The following is a 19,062-nucleotide window of genomic DNA, read 5'->3' on the forward strand; positions in this document are numbered from 1 at the left end:
CCCTCTCCCTCTGCTCCTCCTCCTGCTCTCTCTCTCAAATAAATAAATCTTTTTTAAAGAAAGATTGAATACCAGGTTTCAAAGTCCATGCTGCAGACGAAGGAAAGATTCGTGCTACAAGATGGCAGGCACAGTTCAGTCCTTTATGACCTCTTCCTCATGGAATTTGCACAATAGCCCAATAAAGTAGGCATCATCAGGTCTGTTTTACAGATTTGAAAACTGTGGTCCAAAAAAGTGAAGTAGGTGGCGTCAAGTAACTTGCCCAAGCCCACCAAGATGGAAGACACAGATTTTTGGCAATCCAACCCAGGCTTGCATTTGTAGGATGATTCTACCACTTTCAAGTGTGTACTTCGTTTTTCTTGTCGTTTTATTCTTTTTTTAAATTAAAGATCTATTTTTATTTATATGAGAGAGAGAGAGAGTGAGCATGAGCAGGAAGGGCAGATAGAGAGGGAGAGAGAAACTCAAGCGGACTGTGCATTGAGCACAGAGCCCAAGTCGGGGCTCGATCTCATGATCCTGAGATCATGACGTGAGCTGAAACCAGGAGTCAGATGGCTAACCCACTGCATCACCCAGGCACCCCTCGAGTGTGGCTACTTTGAAAAAAGCAACATTCCTTTGTCTGTATAAAATACGACATTGGGAGTTCTGGCACATAAGAAGTGGGAGATTTATAAATTCATCTGTTGAACTAACACAACACATTGCACAGCATTAGCAAATATCCCTATGCACGGTGTGTACAACACGTAATTTCAAGTTTGAACACACAAACACATTGAAAAAGGGATTTATTGCACTATATGGGAAGGCAAAAAGCTGACTCAAATTTCTGCCATTTTAGAAATGGTAAGAGAATCCTGCTTAGTGGATTTTTAAAAATTTTAAATTGTTGGCTAGCTCCTTTTCTCCAGGATAGATCTGGAATCTGAGGACAGATGATCTCACATCGAGTGACTTAAAAACATTTGCTCAGGTAAAGAAGAGGTTCCAACCATCATGCTCTCATGGGACAGTTCCAACGTCTGCCTGGTCTATCCCTGGCTCTGCTCTGAGAAGTTGGCATCCATCTCACCCCATGTCCACATGACTCAGTGTCTGGGGGAAATTAGGCAAATTGGTCATCCATTGCACACTAGTGCAGAAACGGCTGTAATAATTCGTCAATGACATCTGTATAACAGATTGGGAAAGAACTTGCTCCTTTAAGCACCTTCAAAAAAGCCCAGCTGGCCCACAGAGGCTACTCTGGCATGGGGTAACCTTCCTCAACAAATATCGCACAGTGCTTGCAAACACAGAGTACGGAGCCAGAAACGGCCGCGTGCGAAGGCTGGTGAGTGACTGAGTGAACGAACAACGGCCCTCAGCGAACGCTCTCTGCATTGCACCAAACAACCCCTTTTCTAGTATATACTATTACTGTCGCTACTACAACTTCCTCTTCCTTCTTGTTCTTATTCATTGTGTTGTGTTTGTTATTTGTATTAAAATTATGCATGGCTATCATTCAAAGGATCAATACTTCTGCAAGTTTTGTTATAATACAGCAACAACCCCTACCACTTTCTCCCCATCTCTTCCTCTCCATCCATCTCGTTCAGGTGACAATTTTGGTATGTTTAGCCCCTTCTCTCTCAATGACAGAGATAACTTTTGCATTTGAGGCTCCATCCATTGGCCTCCCACTGCAGAAGATGAGGATGTAGCAGTCTCTCCTCCCCGAAGCCCCCAGGAGACATGCTCATCCTTGCATTCAGTCATTCCCCAATGGAGTGCTGTATTTCTGGTGAGACTGACTTTCAGGGCTGCCAGGATTATGATTATGCTATGCAGAGCTGGCTCGGGTTGTGAGCTGTACTATAACAGATGACATCCTGTACAACACTTCCATTCCCGGGAGTTAATAATGTCTATCATTTTCTGTCGAGCTTTTTACTAGACTTCTCAGTTATTCGACTTTGGATTCTCCACCAGCTAAAGAACTTCCTCTCAAGGCATCCAGATGCATCAGGAATGCCGTCATCCCATGCTTCCTGAAGAAGTCTGTGCCGGGGTCTTCTGATCCACTCAGATAGCACGGGTCAGGGTCTACACCCTAGGCACAGCTGACATCCTCCAACCTCCCTTCACTACCATCCTCGAGATTCCCTATGCCTCCCTCCTCGGCTAGAGCCCCACTTCCGTCTTCCATCTTTTCCTTCTTCTTGATTTAGTCCCTCATTTTTGTGGAGTCCACCTCTTTTTCTAATAGTTACTTGAGAAAAGGTGAACATGAGGTACGTTTTTTGGAGACCTTGAACTTGTGAAAATGCGCACGCTCACACTTGATTGACCAGCATGTCTCCACTGCCTTCTAGGGCCCGATGAGCCCAAAACAATCTGATTCCTCAGCCTTTATGGCCTGCTGCTCTTCTGTGGAAGCCTACGGGATCTGAAGTCTGTTTTGACAGGCGTCTGTTTCTGATCTCTGCACTGTATCCCTGGTAGACCCTTCAGTCTGGAAACGCATGTGTTTCAAGTCCTGGAGACATTCTGTAATTATTTCATTGACGATTTCTCCTGCCATGTTTTCTCTCTTCTCTCTCTTCTGATGCTGGGATTACTGGATTGGTTCTCGTATTTTCTTATATCTTCTCTCATATTTTCTTTGTCTTTCTGTTGTACTGTATGAGGGATGTCAGCTTTGTCTTCTCACACATCTTTTGAATTTTTCACTACTACTGTCATATTTTCAACTTAGAAGCGCTCTGATGTTTGTTCTCTGAATTTTAAATAAACACAGTGTTCCCTTATTTTATAATAGCAAAAATATTTTTTCCCTCCGGAAACACTGATCATAGTTATTTGGTATTTTCTTCCCCTTGCATAGTGTCTGTTTCTTCCAAGTTTTCCCCCCTCTGTCTATTGATTGTGTCGATCTCACTGTTCAGGCCAGATTTCCTGGGGAGTCTGATAACCCTTGGTTGTCGGTAACCTAGCTGGCAGCTCATGGCAAGTGAGTGGGGCTTGTGGGCTGTGAACTCCGTGCTAAGGGGTGGTGGGGAAGCTGTGATGTCACAATCTCTTACTTTTGGCTAATCCCCACTGAAGTCGCATCCTCACTGAAATCAGTGTCCAGCCTGGAGGAAGGCCTGAATGTGCTACTCTCGGAGCCCAGCTGGAAGGGGGGGAGGCTGTGTATTTTAGCATTTGGTTGGTATACTGTTTTCAGTACAGTATCCCAACTAAAGGTAGGCTTGCATTGCACTACGGGGTATTTACCCCAAAGATACAGACGTAGTGAAGAGAAGGGCCATATGCACCCCAATGTTCATAGCAGCATTGTCCACAATAGCTAAATTGTGGAAGGAGCCGAGATGCCCTTCAACAGATGACTGGATTAAGAAGTTGTGGTCCATATATACAATGGAATATTACTCAGCTATCAGAAAGAACGAGTTCTCAACATTTGCTACAACATGGACAGCACTGGAGGAGATAATGCTAAGTGAAATAAGTCAAGCAGAGAAAGACAATTATCATATGATTTCTCTCATCTATGGAACATAAGAACTAGGATGATCGGTAGGGGAAGAAAGGGATAAAGAAAGGGGGGGTAATCAGAAGGGGGAATGAAACATGAGAGACTATGGACTCTGAGAAACAAACTGAGGACTTCAGAGGGGAGGGGGGTGGGGGAATGGGATAGACCGGTGATGGATGGTAAGGAGGGCACGTACTGCATGGTGCACTGGGTGTTATACACAACTAATGAATCATCGAGCCTTACATCGGAAACCGGGGATGTACTGTATGGTGACTAACATAATATAATAAAAAATCATTAAAAAAAAATAATAAAAAAAATAAAGTAGGCTTGATGTCCTTCAGCTGCTATCTCTAGGGAGCAAGCCTTCGTCTTCTGCTTGGGTGAAGTTCCTCAGATGACTATTCCGCCATCGAACTATTCACAGTGGGCAAGCAGCTCTGGGGTTCTCGGGACTTCCTAAAAGGCTTTCAAACAATTCACCTTACTTTAGCCTCCTTTTTACCTCCTGTCTTCCCTCCAAAGATGCTGATTACTGTCAACTTCTGCACCTTCAGGGGATTTTTCGGTGTCCATCAGCGCTCACCCCAGTGACAGCCTGGAATTTACGTTCTTGGACACTAATCATTCACTGGTCTTCCTCTTCTTTCAGAACCTCCCCCCCCCACCCCGCCCCGTGTTTCTATAGTCTCCTCTTTAGTCTTCCCTATCCTTGGGAGTTTGTCATTTCTCAAATCCTCTTGCTGTCGTTTTACTGGGGTTTCAGGAGGGACAACTGCAGACATGCGTGCATGGGTGTGTGCCTAAGCTACCATCTCTACCTAGAAAGTCAAGGCTTTGTTTACGACATCTTCTAAAATGGCCTAGGTTAGAAGAAGAGCCACTAGGCACAATGCGAGACCCCAGGTGAACAAATCTGGAGCCACTCATGCCAGCCCCTCCGCTGGGAAGAGCAAGAAGACGTCGTTCGTGATACCATCGCTTTCCGAAACCTCTCCCTGGCCACCTGCCTCTGCAGACAAACTCACTTTGCCTGCCTGGTTGGAGTGGCAGGGCTGTGCACGGGTGGGGAGAAGCAAAGGCCCTGAAGAACAGGCAGAAATTCAGAGCTTCTAACCCAAGCCCAGGGCCAGCACTGAAGCTTCCAAGAGAGAGAAATTCTCCATGAGGCACAGCACCGATTTCAAGGTATGGAAAGGAAGAGAGTAGATTCCCTCACTCTCCCAGCTAACGCCACATGACCTTTCTGAGACTGGAGGGACAGAATATTCCAGCCTCCCAAAGTCACGCTGGAAGAGAGAAGCCAAGGCCAACCGCCGACACATCTCTCCGCAGTGGGGCGCTGCCCCTGAGACGCAGGGGACCAGGGAACGGGCTGTCGGTGGAGAACGTAAGAGCAGTAATGCGCTGTTCTGCGTTCCTTAGCTCCGCGTGCGGCCACTTGTAACGAGTGCCAGCCAGAGAAGGCCCTGCGCCCCCGCGGCCTGCTCCCCCCACGCCGCCGTCCCCAGCACCCCTCCAGCAGCCCATCACCTGTGGATGATGTGGAACCTCTGCAGATACTCCAGGGCCAGCGCCAGCTCACAGATGTACAGCTTCACCGCCCCCTCGCTGAAGTGCACGTTCTGCTGCAGGTGATAGCGCAGGTCCCCGCCCAGGAGCAGGTCCACCACCATGAACATGTCCTCCTCGTCCTGGAAGGAGTACCTGCGGGCGCGGAGGGACAGAGGGGGTGAGGGATGGAGACACTCCCGCATCCTCAAGACCGACGCCCCCATGTTACAGAAGCGTAGCCTGAGCCTCAGAGAGAGGCACCTGTGCCCCTGAAGTCCCGTGCACCATCCACAGGCTCTGGCCGGCAAATGGCATTTTAACCAATAGTAGACACCAACGTACGACTTCGTTTTTGTTTTTTTTAATTTTTAAAAGTTGTTATCCAAGTTCCCATTGGTTAACATATAGCGTAATATTAGTTTCGAGTGTACGATATAGCAACTCGACACTTGCATACAACACCCAGTGCTCATCCCAAGTGCTCTCCTTAACCCCTCATCATCTATTTCACCCATCCCCCCACCCACCTCCCCTCTGTAACCATCAGTTTGTTCTCTAGAGTTCAGAGTCTGTTTCTTGGTTTATCTCTCCTCCCCCCGTGCCCGCTTTGCTCATTTGTTTTGTTTCTTAAATTCCACATATGAGTGACATCATGTGGTATTTGTCTTTCTCTGACTGACTTATTTTGCTGCACATAATACCCTCTAGCCCCACCCATGTTGTTGCAAATGGCAAACTTTCATTCTTTTTGATGGCCGAGTACTATCCCATTGTGTATATTACTTCGTCTTTAGTAACTGCTTTAAGGGGGTGTTTTCAGGGCTAGTAGTAGGTAGTCTCCAAAGCTTCATCCCCCGCCCCAGCATTCCCGGTTCCCTTGCCCCACGCGCCACTCCCCACACGGGGCTTGGTTCTGCACCCCCCGTATGCAGCGATGCTCGGCGAGTTCACACCCAGGGCTCAAGGGAGCTGGCGGTTTCTACTTGAACTGCCTCCCAGGACGCAGCCAGAGCCCAAGCCCCATGGAGAGACCATGAGAAGGAAAACAAAGGAGCACCAGGCAACAGCCCTGGCTGAGCCACCAGGCACAACCAGCACCAACGGGCCCTGGGGGAGCCAGCCGCCTCGGGCGCTGGGAGCCAGGGCAGCCCCAGCTGGCGTCACCCGGAGCAGAAACACTGCCCAGCTGAGCCCCATCAACACATGGAACACAGGATAATAAAAGAGCTGCGTTTTAAGCCACTGATGTTGTGAGGATTTTGTTTTTGGTTTTGGGGAGTTTTCCTGTTTTGTTGTCTTTTTTTCAGCCATAGAGAACTGACCCAGTACTTAGTTTTTGCAAAACACATTTAGGCTCCTAAGGACTGAAGAGCTAACCTATGAGTCTCAGAACGGTGTTACCCAATTGTCAAGCAGAACCTCAGCGTCGCGAACCGTCTTCCATGCAGAATCGCGGAAGCTAACAAGGGAAGCCGGAGCGGTAATCACAGAATGGCCGGTTGTTACCGTGGAGGCCTAGACCTTTGTCTCACACCCTCGGGTATCAGACCTGGGCCAGCCAGGCCATCCCCCTTGTTTGACAGAAGAGGAAACTGAGCCCCAGAGGGACGAAGGGACCCAGCAAGTCAACCAGAGGAACCCAGACCCCGCCACTCCCAGAGCATCTCTGACCACACACCCTGGGGGCTGCTGTGATGACTACACACCCTGGGGGCTGCTGTGACGCCCACAGTGTGTTTCTATAAGCCGGGGGCATTTCCTGGACGCAGGTTGCCAGTATCTCTTACAGGATTTTGCATATCACGTTCCAAGGGACACTAGCCCATATTTTCCTAACTGCTACTGCCCTGACCCACATTTGGTATCACGGTAATACCGGACTTGTATGCTGAAGTGGTCTACGTTTGTTCAAGAAGAGTTGACGAGAGGCATCACTGGCGTGCAGAAAGTCTGGTCTCCTGATGCCCTCCATTCCCACACTTCTGAGTCACTGAAGGTGCTCCTGTTGGTGCTGGCCCAGGAGTCCTGCTCCTTCCTTTCAACAAAGAGATGAGCAGATCAGTGACCTGGGCTCACTAGGAGGTGAACACATATCCCCTGGCTGCTGGTGTCGGTTTGTCAGGACCCCTTGGGGGTGCTCCTTGGGGTGGACAAAAGAAAAGCCTCCTCCTCTGGGTTTGCCAGGCTAGACGCTGTGTGACTAAGAGGTTGCCTGGAATCCTCCTGCCAAAAATGGGGGTACGACCCATCGGCAGCATGAAGCTGCAGAGGGTCAAGCAGGCTGAGAGCTACACACACACAGAGAGGGGTCCTGTCGGAGGTGCTGGCTCCAGCCTGGGCAGAAGCCTGAACGTCACGTTTTCATGGGCAAAGAGTCCACTTTCGGACCTCAGCTACTTGACACGGTGTTTCTGTTATTTGGAACCGAAAGAGTCATCTGGTACATCCTTCCACCTCTTTGCTACTGGAGAGAAGGGTATAGATGTTCAGGAAGGAACCACAGGAATCAGCTATAAATGCCTCCTACAGATGCCCAATTTGTATTCTAATAGTTGAAAGACTATTGAAACATTACATTCATAAGCAGTGAGTTCTGTACCCTCGTTCACAGCTAGACAGTCAAAGGGTATCTCATTCAATATTCCGCCAGAACTCTTTGGAGGAGCAACACGAATTTTTAGGAGAGAAACTTACAGACCAGAATGAATTCTAAAGAGGAAATCCAAAATGCAAAGGGAACGATAATTTGAGCAATAAGTCAGGTTATGGCTTTCTCTTGCTGCAGATCCATTTTTTTTTTTTTTTGCCCTGGGCCATGGACTCTACATCCCCAAGGAGACTCAATGCTGTTATCAGAGAACAGAGAATGACCTTTCATTTATCTCTGCAGTTTTGCGCTATTCCAAAGCTTTGTGCCATTTTTCCTTTTGCCTCTTCTTGGACTGGAATTATAAGTATGTTCTCATGATAATGCTGCACATTGTCGTGGAAATGATGAAGACCACAAGTGAGAAATCTACATCCTATCGTCATAATGCCAACCCATGGAGAAATCTGGGCAATTAGGCTCTCCTTCCAACATCAAAGAAGTTCAGGAGTTGGGCCTGGCCTGGACATCAAAGTAGACCAGCACAAAGAACCCAATGTCTGCTTTAAGACTTTTTTTTTTTTTTTTACTAATTTCCAATCTTTTTCCAAAAAGCTTTAAAAGTTATTTGCAAAATACATATAACTTAATAAAATTAAAAACAAGTAAGCCATAGATTAGGTCAAAAAATAAAGAGGGAATTCAAGAAAATGTAAGCAGGCAAACTTACCCCAATTCATGCCCAAAGAGCTTGCCTGAAATGGGCCATTAACGTGAACCTAACCTTCCCGGCAACCAGAGCAAAGTGAGAAGCATGATCGGCCTTACGATTCAGGGAAAAATCAGTTGTTTAGGAAGAGCATGATTATTCCTGGTACTGAAGCCAGAAGGAATTTCTCCCACTAGATCCTCCCAAAGACAGTATTTTGTAATGTGACAAACAACCATCTACATAAAACAGCTCTACACAGAGTAACACGTTTAACAGGGATTTTTTTTGCATGATGTTCTTCAAGGTACACTGAAGACATCAAAGTCCAAGCCTGTGAAAGGAGTGCTACATGGGGGAAGGAAAGTGGTCTGGTGTCCTGCTCACAGATGAGCTCTCTTAACGAAAAGATAAATGGAGAGAACACCCAGTGCATGCCGCCAGGGATCACGTCACCAACGCGAGCTCACCCACAAATACTCAGTAGGCTTCGGCCGCACATCTGCCCCACGCCAAAGGCTGGGATTCATTGGAAGAGGTCGCCCTAGATCGTTCACCTGAGTATGCGACAATCAAAAGGGGGCCGGAGTTTGATGTCATGTGCCATGACCAGTACCCTGGAGATCCATTTTTCACCCTGGACGTGGACCTTACATTCCCAAGGAGCTCCATATTGTCATGGTCACCACTACCAGTTCACTGACAACATCCCCGATTCCCACCTCTCCGTGCTTGTCCATCCTTCCCTTCTCAGTGTGCAGCATGCTTCCCAATCAGGGGAACACTGCTCCCTGGAGACATTTAACAATGTCTGGAGACACTCTGGGTTGTCACAACTGGGAGAGATGCTATTGGCATCTGGCTGCTGCTAAGCCTCTTCCAAGGCACAGGACAGCCTCCACGCAAAGAATGACCTGGCCCCAAATGTCCACAGTGCCATGGCTGAGAAACCCTGGTTTAGATTCACGCTCTTGCTCTTAGAAGCCCTCCCTAACCCTGGAAGACTGAGTTGGGTAACAATCTTTTTGGTCTCTGGTGCCCTACAATAGAACAGCGCTGATAAGGCACCGCCCACGCACCCAGGACCGTTCTACGAGCTTTACGTGCGCTAATTCATTTCATTCCCCAACAGCCCTTGAGGTAGGTGTCTGTAGGATCTGTCTTGGGCAGATCTGGACACCAAGACTCAGCGAGGTTAAAGAACATTTCCTGGGCAATGGCAGAGCGGGGAGTTGAACCAAGATAACCCATTTCCAGAAGTTAGAATCCTTGCCTGAGGCTCTGGCAGCACTTTCCTCATGGCACAGGGATCTTCTCTCTCCTGGTCTCCTCTCCCCACCAGCCAGCCATCTCTCTGTGCACAGGGACCAGGCTTATTTGGCACTGTCCCCCTGCATTTCGCACATCGCCCAGCGCATCCCACACTCAGGAATGAACGGGTCACAAAGCACCCGTGGCCTGTGAGCGTGCTAGTCTGTGTCTTTCTCTGCAGGAGGCTGGGAAGAGGGGGAAGGCAGTGTGGAAGGAGACAGGGGAGGTGGAGGACTGACTGGACGCAAAGCGCTACGGGCACTGGCTCTGCATGTTGTTGATGTCATTGCTTACGGGAGCCTTCTTTTCATCTGGCCTCCTCTCCTCACAGAGACCAGGATCTCTTGTTGGTCTGAGAGTGACTCTCCCAGCCTCTTTCCAGAGCCTCACTCCCATGCAGGGAGCAGAAGTGACCTGTCTGATGAGCTGTTTGGAAGGAGAGGCCAGTGTGCTCAGCTGAGCCCCTTCTGGGTTCCCGCCGGGCTTCTGGATCTGCCCTCCGAGGGCTCGTACTCAGTCCACTCCCTGCCGTGGCCAGGGTCCTGGCCGGTGGAGAGGAGGCTTGCAGATGAGCCCATACCTTCAGGGTGATTCCTTTTCAAAGCCAAAGTGTTAGCAAGCCCTTCGGGTGTAGAACTAAAGCCAAGTTCTTCAATCAATTGTATCTGCAACAAAGCTGATACTTTGACTCCCACGTGTGAGTCCCGTGGCGTCTCTTAAGTGGTCCCACACTCAGGTGGGAAGGAGGGGTGCTATCTGCAGACCTCCAATCATCCCTCAGCACTTATCCCATTTAACCGTGCGAGGTGGGCATTATGCCTCTCATTTTTCCAATGGAGGAAACCAAGGTCAAGAGAGGCTGACTTGTGCCCATTCCAGGTGAGGCCTTTCTTCAATAACACATCGTGTCCACTACAACCAGCCTCAGGAGGCTTGCACACTGAAGGCCAGCCACGTTAACCACGTGTGAAAAGCCACATGAGCACATATGAGAGAGGTACTGTGTCCAGGGGGAAACCCGAGTGGGAACACCTGGCCCAGCTCCCCCTCTTTCTTCATCTCCCCTTGCTCATACCTGGTGCCAGGAAGCTGCCAGCCAACCATGTATTGTCAGTGGCCAGGGAGTCGTGGGAAAAAAACGGCACTTCATGCACGAAATTGTAAACCTTTCTTAGAGCTCCAGCAGCATGGCACCACTCAGCCATTCGAAACACACGCTGTTCTCCACTTTTCTTCCCTGGGCAAAAGGAGCCAAGCCAGGAGACGCCCCGTAGGTTAGTCCTCTGGAAGCCCCGGCAGCCGGGACGAGCCACATGTCTCCGACATTCACCTCCTGTGTCCTTATTGTGTGGCACCTGCTGGGACAAGGAGCTGAGCATCTCTCAGACCATTTCCCGTGCAATCCAATCTCCAAGGGGGAGCAGACAGAGAGGAGGGCTCGCCGACCACGCTCACTGCCAGCGATTCTCCCAGACTGAACATGCAGCAACAGAACAGCTAAAAATACCCTCTTAGGCTCCGAAATCCAATAATGGGAGGTTGGGGCCTTCCGTCGGCACATATTGTACAAATAACAAGGAGCTTATCAAACCTGAATTGTGCTTGATACGTAAAAGTCTTTAATAACATTCCCAAGAATAACCTTTTTAAAAATTTTTGAATTGAGCTACAGAAGTGCTCAAGCCATTCATACATCCTGGCCCTCATCGTGCTCCACATCGAGCTGATTCTGTCCTTGTCACCTTCCCAGAAGTCAGTGTTGCGGGTTGGCTTCCAGGTACCTGCCGCGGGCCAAGTGGAAGCAAGGGGACACTCTCACACCGATCGGCGCCCCAGGGCAGGAGCCGTCCCAGGACCAGGCAAGCTCAGCTTCTCCATCACCTGTCGCTATGCAGCAGGCCTTTGCAGACCGTCAAGTGGGTCTGTCTCTGTAAATGCAGAACCCTGTTCCTGTGGCTTAATGGTTAATGGTTTTATTTAGTTTGTATCCTGTGTGCTTCTAAAGGTTTTGCCGTGGTGACAAAGTAAGACTGAGGGAAAAGACAGGAAAAATGTGGAATAATGGAGGAGTACATGTACCATTCACCTGGACAAACTGTGAGTGTGGAAGGGCAGCTCTGACCGTCCCAGGGCGAGTAAGCAATGGGCAGAGCAGGACGGACAGCCCAGCGCTCTGGGTGGGCACAGGAGATGAAGCCAAACCTCCCCCCACTGGGCTGAATTCCAAAAGAAATGTATAACTTGCATTTTTAAAAAAAGGGGCATTGGGTAGAAGAATGGGAAGTGAATAATGGTAATTCACACTGTGGAGGTCTTCTGGTATACATCTGTATTCGTGAGAAATATCGGTCTCTAGTTCTCTCTTTCTGTACTACGCTTATCTGCTTTTGGTGTCACAGTAATTCACGTTCCGTAAAACGAGCTGGGAAGCATTTACCTCTCTTCTGTTTTCTGGAAGAAACTGTATTAAAAAAATTGGTGTTAATACTTTAAATATTTGATAGAATTGTCCAGGGAAACCAGCCGGGCATGGAATTTTGTTTTCAGGAGATTTTAAATTATGAATTCCATTCACTTAACAGTTATAGGATTATTTGGGTTAGTTTTTTTTTTTTTCTTGGCTCAGTTTTGGTAGTTTGTGGTTTTGAGGCATTGGTCCATTTCTTGTAAGTTGTCAAATTTATGAGTATAAAATTGTTCACAGTACCCCTTTATTATCCTTTTAATGGCTGCAGGATCTGGAGTGATAGGCTCTGTTTTATTTCTGATATTCATGACTCGTGTCTTCTCTCAGCTTCTATTGGTCAGTTTTGCCACAGGATTGTCAAACTTTTTAATTTTTTTTTGAAGAACCAGCTGATTGTTTCATTGATTTTTTTTCCTATTGCTGTCCCATTTTCAATTTCATTGATTCCACTCTGGATTGTTTCCTTCTTTCTTCTTGCTTTGGGTTATTTTCCTCTTCAATTTTAGTCTTTTGTGATCGAAACTAGATTATTAATTTGAGACCTTTCCCCTTCTCCAATGCAGCATTTTGAGTTATCAACACCATCATCACTGCTTTAGCTGAATTCTACAAATTTTTATATGTTGTGTTTTCCTTTTCATTCACGTATTTATCTTTATTTCTTTTGATGCTTTTTTCTTTGACCCAAGAATTATTAGAAGTTTGTGCTTAATCTCTAAGTATTTGGAGATTTTCTTATTATCCTTCTATTATTTATTTCTACTTTGTTTCTGTTAAGGGCAGAAAACATGTTTGTTAAGATTTTTTTTTTAAAAGATTTTATTTATTTATTTGACAGAGATAGAGACAGCCAGTGAGAGGGGGAACACAAGCAGGGGGAGTGGGAGAGGGAGAAGCAGGCTCCCAGAGGATGTGCCTGACGTGGGGCTCGATCCCAGAACGCTGGGATCACGCCCTGAGCCAAAGGCAGATGCTTAACGACTGAGCCACCCAGGCACCCCTGATCTTGTTTTTTAAAATTTGTTGAGGTTTGTTTTGTGGCCCAGGAATTGGTACATCTATATGAATGTCCCGTGGCATCTGGAAAACAAGTACATCCTGCTGCTACTGGGTGAAATGATCTGTAAATGCCAGTTAGGTATTACTGGTCGATCGTGTTTCAGTTCTTGTATCTTCCCTGACTTTCTAGCTAGACGTTCTATCAATGGTGGCTAGGAATGAATGTCAAAGTCCCCAGTGATAATTGTGGGGTTTTTTGTTTCTCCTTTCAGCTCTATCAATTTGTGATTCATGTATTTGGAAGCTGCGATGTTTGACTCATTTATACCTCATTATTGTTCAGGCCATTTTTAATATTCTATATCGTATTACCACATATACATTGTTTTTGCTTTTGCCTTGTTCTAAGCAGTGCTGCAATGAGGTGCTCAAAGAGTGCCTCTTGTGCTTACATGCGCAGGGTAATGATTAAACAAATATGCACTGAGCGCCAACTGTATGTCAGACACTGATCTAGGCACTTTGAACCATGTTCCCGTCTCCACGGGCTCACCTAAAGTGAACGGAGCAACCAGCACAGTGGGCAGCACACAGGAGACTCTACACGTGCTGGCTGTAAGAATGAGCGAATCGTGAAGAAAGCCAGCATTCTGACAGCAAACATACTGAGCGACCCGCATGCACCACACTGCTTCTTCTTACAATCCTTATAGTAACTCCAGAGTACCCAGTGATACGTAGTTCACTAAGGAGCCGTCACCAAAAAATCTAGCTTACTGAAAGGCAGGCTCTTGACTTATTTTGTAAAAGGAAGGTCATTTTAACCTGGGGCAAGAGGAAGGTCTTCTCAGAAAATGGTTCTGTATCAACTGGCATTGGATATCCTTATGGGGAAAACTGAATTCTGACAAACACCACACATCGTATACAAGTATCGATTTCAGAGGGATTATAGATCTAAATGTGCCATGTAAAACACTGAAACTTTTAGAAAAATAAACAGATCTTCATGACTTCAGGGTAGACAAAAATTTCTAAACAGGGTATTAAGAGCACTAATCATAAGAATGCATTGGTTTGGACTTGGTTAAAATTGAGAACTTCAGTTCTCAAAATATACAGAGAATAAAAATGGGGCAAGATTTTCTCCATTTGGGGATACATTTAAAACATATACAATTCTTTGTAATATTTTTGCAGTTTCTGTAACTTTGAAACTAAATCAAAATAAAAATTACGAAAACACACACACACACATACACACACATATGGGATTGTTTTCATTTAAAATATTGTTAACCTCAGGGTAAACAATAAGAATATAACTAAAAAATACAGTAAAAGAAATGGCAACAAAGTTTTTAAAAATATACTAGAAAATATTTGTATTACATAGAGGACAGCAGGAATGGAGGAATGAAGGGAAAAAATCGTAAGACAGGGAAGAATGAAGGGGGGGTAACAGAAGGGGGAATGAACCATGAGGGACTGTGGACTCTGGGAAACAAACTGAGGGCTTAGGAGGGGAGGGGGTGGGGGAATGGGATAGGCCGGTGATGGGTATTAAGGAGGGCACGTATTGCATGGAGCACTGGGTGTTATACACAAGTAATGAATCATGGAACTTTATATCAGAAACTGGGGATGTACTGTATGGTGACTAATATAACAAAATAAAAATTATTAAAAAAATCATAAGACATATAGGAAAAGTAGCAAAGTGGCACATGTAAATACTATATTACCAGTAATTACATTAATATAAATAGACTAAACAATGCAGTTAAAGGGCAGATTAGGGGCACCTGGGTGGCTCAGTCAGTTAAGCTTCTGCCTTCTGCTTAGATCATGATCCCAGGGTCCTGGGACCGAGCCCCTCATTGGGCTCCCTGCTCAGTGGACAGCCTGCTTTTTCCTCTCTCTCTCCCTCTCCCCTGCTTGTGCTCTCTCTGTCATATAACTAAATAAAATCTTTAAAAGGAAAGGGGCAGAGATTGGTGCGTTGGATTTTCAAAAATGATTCAACTGTATGCTGTTTACAAGAGACACACTTTAAATTCAAAGAAATAATTAAGCTTCAGATAAAACGGGAAAAGATTTAGCATCCAAGCAGTAACCAAAAGAGAGCTATAGTGATTATACTATTATCAGACAAAACAGACTTGAAGAGAAAAACTGTTATAGATAACTATGTATGTAAAAGCAAAGTCCGAAAACAAAGCAAAAACTGACATGACTAAAGAAAGAAATGATCAAACTAACAGTCAGTTGGAGACTACAATACCTTAGTTTCAACAGTGAGTAGAAAAAGTAGGAAAAAGATAAAGAAAAAGAAGACTTGAACTGCATTTCATCCCAAAGAACAAAGACAAAAGCCCCACTACCATTGATAGAACACCCCAACCAATAAGAGCCAAATATACAACCTTCTGAGTACCCATGAAATATTCTCCAGGACAGACCATGTGTTAGACCATAAAACAAGTCTCGGTAAACTTAAAGTGACTGAAATCATATAGTGTTTCATGATGACAAAGGAATGATATTAGGTATCAACAACAGAAGAGAACTTTGAAAATTCACAAATTCGTGGAAATTAAACAGCATAATCCTAAACAGCCAGTGGGTTAATGAAGAAATCATGATGAAAATTATTTTTAAATTTATAAACAGAAAATATTTTGAGATGAGTGGAAACAAAACTGCAACATAAAACGTTGGATGTGGCTCCCGCACTGTTTAGTTATAAACATCTATGTTAAAAAAGAAGAAAAATCTCAAAGCTTCTATGTTAAGAAAATTGAAAAAGGAAAGCAAAATAAACTCCAAACAAGCAGAAGGAAATAATAGAGAGTAGAGCAGGATTTAATGACATAGGAGATAGAAAAACAGTAAAGAAAAATAGCAGAACCAAAAGTTGGTTCTTCGAGAGAGGAAGAAAATTGCAAACCTTATCTAGAATGAGGAGGGAAAGAAAAAAAGAGACAAAGTATTAAATTAGGAATGACAAAAGAAACATTACTACCAACTTCATGGAAATAGAAAGGTTATAATAGTATGAAGAATTTTATGTCAACAAATCAGATAGCCTAGATGAAATGGACAAATTCACAGAAATATGTAAACTACAAAAACTTATTCAAAAAGAAACAGAAAATCTGAATAGAGTTTAAAGTGAAGAAATTGAACTATCAATTAGTAATAATGACTGCCCACAAAAAGTTCAGATTTACATGGCTTCACTGTGAATTTTACCAAACATTTGAAGAACAATTAGCCAAAATCCTTTGCTGGGGCACCTGGATGGCTCAGTCAGGTAAACACTGGGCTCTTGATTTTGGCTCAGGTCATGATCTCAGTGTTGTGAGATTGAGCCCTGAGTCTGGCACTGGGCATAGAAACTGCTTAAGATTCTTTCTCTCCCTCTGCTCTTCCCCTGCTCTCTCTTTCTCAAAAAAACAAAACAGATTGAATGGAAAAAAGATAGTTTCTTCAATAAATGGTGCTGGGAAAATTGGACAGCTATATACAGAATGAAACTTGACCATTTTCTCACAACATACACAAAGATAAACTCTAAATGAATGAAAGACCTCGATGTGAGATAGGAATCCATCAGAATCATAGAGGAGAACATAGGCAGTAACCTCTTTGATATCGGCCACAGCAACGTCTTTCATAACATGCCTCCAAAGGAAAGGGAAACAAAAGCAAAAATGAACTTTGGGACTTCATCAAGATAAAAAGCTTCTGCACAACAAAGGCAACAGCCAACAAAACAAAGAGGCAACCCACAGAATGGGAGAAGATATTTGCAAATGACATTACAGATAAAGGACTGGTATCCAAGATCTAGAAAGAACTTCTCAAACTCAACACCCAAAAAAACAAATAATCAAATTAAAAAATGAGCAGAAGATATGAACAGACACTTTCCCAATGAAGACATACAAATGGCCAACAGACACATGAAAAATGTTCAACATCATTAGCCGTCAGGGAAATTCAGATCAAAACCACATTGAGATACCTCCTTACACCAGTTAGAATGGCAAAAACTGACAAGGCAAGAAAGAACAAATGTTGGAGAGGATGTGGAGAAAGGGGATCCCTCTTACACTGTTGGTGGGAAGGCAAGTTGGTACAGCCACTCTGGAAAACAGTGTGGAGGTCCCTTAAAAAGTTAAAAATTGAGCTACCCTATGACCCAGCTATTGCACTACTGGGTATTTAACCCAAAGATACTGATGTAGTGAAAAGAAGGGGCACATGCACCCCAGTGTTCATAGCAGCAATGTCCACAATAACCAAACTGTGGCAGGAGCTGAGATGCCCTTTAACAGACGAATGGATAAAGAAATGTGGTCCATATATACAATGGAATATTACTCATCCATCAGAAAGGATGAATACCCACCATTTACATGGACATGGATGGAACTGGAGGGGATTATGCTAAGTGAAGTAAGTCAAGCAGAGAATGACAATTATCATACGGTTTCACTCATTTATGGAACATAAGGAATAGCCAGGAAATCGTTAGGAGAAGGAAAGGAAAAATGGAGAGGGGGAAAACAGAGGGGGAGATGAACCATGAGAGACTATGGACTCCAGGAAACAAACTAAGGGTTTTAGAGGGGGGATGGGCTAGCTCGGTGATGGGTGTTAAGGAGGGCACGTATTGCATGGAGCCCTGGGTATTATATGCAAACAATGAGTCATGGAACACTACATCAAAAGCTAATGATGTACTGTATGGTGACTAACATATCATAATAATAAAAAAAACTCAAAAAACAAACAAACAAAAACCAACTCACAATAATCCTTTGCAAATTCTTTAAAAAAATAGAAGAATTATTATCTTTTTAATCCTTTTGTTTCTGCTATGGGCAGAGCATAATCCTACTCATTGTAGGAGGTATGCTTTATCTTGGTATCAAACTCAGATGAAGACATCCCAAGAAAGGAAAGCTATATCCTTTATAGACACAAAAATCCTCAAAATACTGTGATGAGAATCTAGCGACATAGAAAACAATTACACATCATGACCAAGTATGATTTATGGTATAAATGCAAGGTTGTTTTCATATATAAAAATCAATGTAAAATACCATATTAGTAGAATATGATCATCTCAATAGCTACAGAAGAATTTGATAAAATTCAACACCCTTTCATGATAAAAGAAATTAATCAACAAACTAGGAAGAGAATGGAGCTCCCTCCACCTGATAATGGGCATCTACAAAAAAAATAAATAAAATAAAAATAAAACAAAACCACACAATCAAATAAGACTTAGGAGGGAAAGACTGAATGCTTTCTCTTTAAAAAATAAGGAATAATGTACTATATGTAAGCTAATTGAATTTAAATTAAAAAATAACACAGAATAAGGATGTCAACTCTCACCACCTCTATTCAGCACTGTACTGGAGCTCTAGTCAAGGCAATTAGGAAAGAAAAAAACAGATATCTAGATTAGAAAGGAAGTAAAACTACCTCCATTCATGAATTACCTGATATTTTGTAGGGAAAATTTGAAAGAATCTATAAAAAAAATCCTTTCAGAATGGATGGAGTCACTAAGGTCACAGGAAACAGAAATCAAGCAACAACTCAAATGGATTTCTACATACTAGACATGAACAATCTGAAAAGGAAGTTAAGAAGACAATTTCATTTACAATAGCATAAAAATGATTACAACATTTAAGAATAAATTTAACAAAAAAAGTACAAGACTTTTACAATTGCAAAATATCAAACATCATTTAAAGAAATTAAACAAGACATAAATGAATGGAAATGTTTATGGACCAAAAGACTAAATATCAAGAGGTCAATACTCCCTAAATTTATCTATTAATTCAGTGTAACCCCTACCAATA

At 44.2% G+C, this 19,062-nt stretch overlaps 1 protein-coding gene across 1 annotated transcript in view; it reads right to left on the reverse strand.

The window, feature by feature from the left end:
* The window catches only part of STK32B (serine/threonine kinase 32B), a 375,736-nt gene that overhangs the window by 116,833 nt on the left and 239,841 nt on the right, over nt 1–19,062 (reverse strand). The window contains exon 4 of the mRNA XM_057309658.1: nt 5,072–5,245. Coding sequence (XP_057165641.1) covers nt 5,072–5,245 — 174 coding nt within the window. The remainder of the gene's footprint in view (nt 1–5,071; nt 5,246–19,062) is intronic.

This window comes from Ursus arctos, unplaced genomic scaffold, assembly GCF_023065955.2.
Source record: "Ursus arctos isolate Adak ecotype North America unplaced genomic scaffold, UrsArc2.0 scaffold_9, whole genome shotgun sequence".
NCBI classification, from domain to species: Eukaryota; Metazoa; Chordata; class Mammalia; order Carnivora; family Ursidae; genus Ursus; species Ursus arctos.